The following is a 3,991-nucleotide window of genomic DNA, read 5'->3' as shown; positions in this document are numbered from 1 at the left end:
GCTCATCAGGATCAACTCCTTTTTATATTTACAGTTTAGACATTTATCAGACCCGCTTATCCAGAATGACTTACAAAGTGTAAGATCAGACACTGCGTGAAAAGCATTGAATAATAATAATAATAATAATAATAATAAAACTTTATTTGTATAGCACCCTTCATGACATGAAATGCAGCTCAAATCGCTTTACAGAGCAGAAGATGAAGCACAAGTGCTTAACAAAGAAAAAAACCAGTAAGACTCCCTAATCGGGTGCTGCGGGCGCCGCGCGGGCACTTCGTGCCCGCGCATGAGTACTCAAAAAAATTTGCCAGGGTTGGCAGGTCTGCACTTATGACTTAATAATAACCAGTAGGACTCCCTAATCGGGAGATAAGCGACCGTTGGTCGCTTATCTCCACAAATAGGCCAAAAGTTTGTTTTACCAATTATCAAGACATACGGGCAGTTGACAGTTTGCCATGGTTACTCATTGAAGTTGAATCTCCATATATGGAGATAACCTACGCATCACACTAAGTCTGACCTCACCAGCCCATATTTGGGCATGAGCAACTTATGTCTCCATATATGGAGATATGATGACATCACACAGTCCTCAGCCGATGATGTGGCGTGATGTCATACAATACACAAACGAGCCCTACAGTATAAAGGGGCAATTCTTGCCAGGAAAGAAGCATTTCTTCGACTCAGACCTTATCGCCAGGGTTGGCTTATAGCAGCTGTCGGTAGGACCATATATGGATTCTGTTAGTGTGGATCTCCTAACAGGGCATCATCTGGGATACAATCCCTTTTATGCCCATATATGGAGATCCCTAACAGAATCCCTTTCATGCCCATATATGGAGATCCCTAACAGAATCCCTTTTATGCCCATATATGGAGATCCCTAACAGCATCCCTTTTATGCCCATATATGGAGATCACTAACAGCTAACAGAATCCCTTTTATGCCCATATATGGAGATCCCTAACAGAATCCCTTTTATGCCCATATATGGAGATCCCTAACAGAATCCCTTTTATGCCCATATATGGAGATCCCTAACAGAATCCCTTTTATGCCCATATAGGGAGATCCCTAACAGAATCCCTTGTATGCCCATATATGGAGATCCCTAACAGAATCCCATATATGGAGATCCCTAACAGAATCCCTTTTATGCCCATATATTATGGAGAAATCCCTGCTCTGAGTATCTGACATCAGTGTGATGTCACCTGTTTATGCCCATATATGGAGATCCCTGCTCTGCGTATCTGGTTGCTATGGTAAACAGTTGGTTGCTAGGGTAAAAAAACATGGTTGCTATGGTAAACAGTTGGTTGCTAGGGTAAACAGTTGGTTGCTAGGGTAAAACCATGGTTGCTAAGGTGGTTGCTAACGTACACTAACAGACCAGCAACAACAGACTGTTGCCACAGCAACGTACACAAAGGTTTGTGTACACATGTGGTGTGATGTCATACTGATGCGGAGATATGAGCAGGGCAAAGGTGTGACGTGTGACGTGTGACGGACGGCCGGTGGAGGTTTTCATAGTAAACTGCTCCCTGACGGTCGCAATAAATAAAAAATAATTAATAAAAATAAATAATTAATTACAATGATTACAATAAAGCAGAAAAATAAAAACATAAAACATTGAAGAACAATTTCAGAACAGTGCGGACCTCAATTAGCAGCACAGGGATTTAAACATTCAGCTAAAAGCAAGAGTAAATAAATAGGTCTTGAGCTGTGCTTTAAAGCTATCCACAGAGGCTGCCTGTCTTAGGTGTAGTGGGAGTTTATTCCAAGCTGTCGGTCCGTAGAAGCAGAAAGCTGCTTCACCATATTTTTTATATGTCATTGTTGGCGCCTCAAGTAGGTCTGCACTAGAGGACCTGAGTGGGTAGTTTGGAACGTATCTATGCAGGCAGTCATAGAGGTACGAAGGTGCCAGACCATTTAGAGCTTTATAAACAAGTAAAAGAATCTTAAAATCAATCCTAAAAACAACTGGGAGCCAGTGTAGCGACGCTAAGACTGGAGTAATATGTTCTCTTAACTTAGTTTTAGTTAAAACTCTGGCTGCCGCATTTTGAACATGTTGAATTCTGTCAGTTCTTTTCTTTGGCAGACCATATAGAATATGGGAGGCTTTCACTACAACAGCACACACTTCTTGGTCTTCTTTTTCTTGACGGCCCGCAAGGACCACGCGGCCCGCACAGCCTCGGCAAACACGTCCCTGACGCCCTCCTGCGTAAGGGAGGAGCACTCCACGTACTTGACAGCGCATATCTTCTTGGCCAGGGCGTGACCGTCCTGCTGGCTGGTGGGCACCAAGCCCCATTCCTTCAGCCTCCTCATCGTCTCGGCTCTGGGTCTCTGGGTGCCCACCAGCAGGATAGGCACGCCAGGGCAGTGGTGGGAAACCTCCGGGTGCCACTTGTCCCGGACGTTGGCGAGGGACTCTGGGCTGGTGATGGAGAAGCAGATGATGACGACGTCGGTCACGGGGTAGGAGAGCGGGCGCAATCGGTCATAGTCTTCCGAGCCCGCCGTGTCCCACAGGCAGAGGATGACCGTGCGGCCGTCCACGATTATCTGGGCGCTGTAGTTGTCGAACACGGTGGGAATGTACTCGACTAGTAAGGTGTTGGTGGTATAGGCGAGGATAAGGGAGGTCTTACCCACCGTACCGTCACCCACCAACACACACTTTATGGTCTTCATCCTGCCTTCAACCACTATGGGCTGCAGCACCTAGGAAAACAACAAAGAACAATGAGTAACATGTACCTGTTTACTATACAAATAACAATAAGGAAAGTATTACAATATACCTGTTTATTATACAATTTGTATAATAAACAGAGAACAATGGCTGAATACTTCCCACAGATTACACACACCCAAAGTGAATTTGAAAACGTGACCAACGACAAAAAAAACTCCCACATTTACTGGGAGAAATACAACAATGTGTGAACACAGGAGCAAGTTTTGCAAGCTGTTATGATAAAAGAGTGGAATACAACCACCCTAAGGACTACAAACCATTGAGTGACCTCTAGACCTAATGCAAAATGTGACTTAGCTCTGTTTACACAATGCTGTACCCTCTCGAAATGTAGCTATTATGTTCCCCCTTTTCAACTATTGTTTATTACATTTTGACACTTGCTCTGGCAAGGTAAATGTATGTCTTCTCATGCCAATACATCTCTTTTGATATAACATTTAATTGAATACAATATAACAGTTACAACACATTATGGCTGTCGGGTGGAAGTCCAAAACAAACTACTTTTCAGGAAATGGAATAAAGAATCGGTGTCCTTTTGGATCCAGTGTAGTTATTGTTTAGTCAAGTATTTTTCAATATATTGAATTAAATCTTTATAAAACCCACAGACACTTTCAGAATTATTCTAAAATAGCAACCAACAAAAGAAATATAGCTACTTTGACGCAACAACACTGCCTCAAACCATTGCTATTACCAAGAATATCTGACCTGCATGTACACACGTGTATGTTCTGAATATCTGGCCTGTTTGCGGTATGTTATCCTTACAGTCCTTGTTTTTCTCTCGAGTCCTCTTACATTTCACATCTTCCAAAACCTGTGATGTGCCAATAGTTGATTCAGATAGAACTACAACGTCTATGTTAATTCAAATAACCATCGTTTTCACCTTTCCTAATGACAGGTCTCTTCATAAACACAATAACAAAATGTTAGACAATCTTTCACACACACCTTTGGTTAACAAACCAAAGATCTTTTGGTTCTGTTTAGCAGATGAGAGCTAACTACCACTATTTAGCTGACTGACTACCGTAGATTATGATTTCTTCTTCTTCTTTCAGGCCTATGCCAAGATACTTTGCTTCTTGATCGACAAATGATCGAAGAATATCAATGGATTCCAAAAAAAGACAACTATTGTCGTCAACTACTTTGTGATGTTTTTTTTTTACTTAATGATG

General features: G+C 42.3%; 1 protein-coding gene across 1 annotated transcript; it reads right to left on the bottom strand.

Annotated features, from left to right (window-relative positions):
• Nucleotides 1–2,158: 2,158 nt before the first annotated feature.
• LOC308286526 (rho-related GTP-binding protein RhoG-like) lies at nucleotides 2,159–2,734 on the bottom strand (the record flags this gene model as incomplete). The annotated part of the gene is made up of 1 exon (XM_080727567.1): nucleotides 2,159–2,734. Exon 1 carries the CDS (start codon nucleotides 2,729–2,731, stop codon nucleotides 2,159–2,161), a length of 573 nt encoding a protein of 190 aa, XP_080583693.1. The 5' UTR covers nucleotides 2,732–2,734.
• Nucleotides 2,735–3,991: the final 1,257 nt, after the last annotated feature.

The sequence above is a fragment of the Nannobrachium achirus genome (genome assembly GCF_963921795.1).
Source record: "Nannobrachium achirus genome assembly, chromosome: 6".
Lineage (NCBI taxonomy): Eukaryota > Metazoa > Chordata > Actinopteri > Myctophiformes > Myctophidae > Nannobrachium > Nannobrachium achirus.
Note: the sequence above shows the minus strand (reverse complement) of the source record. Positions and strands in the feature narration are given on the sequence as shown.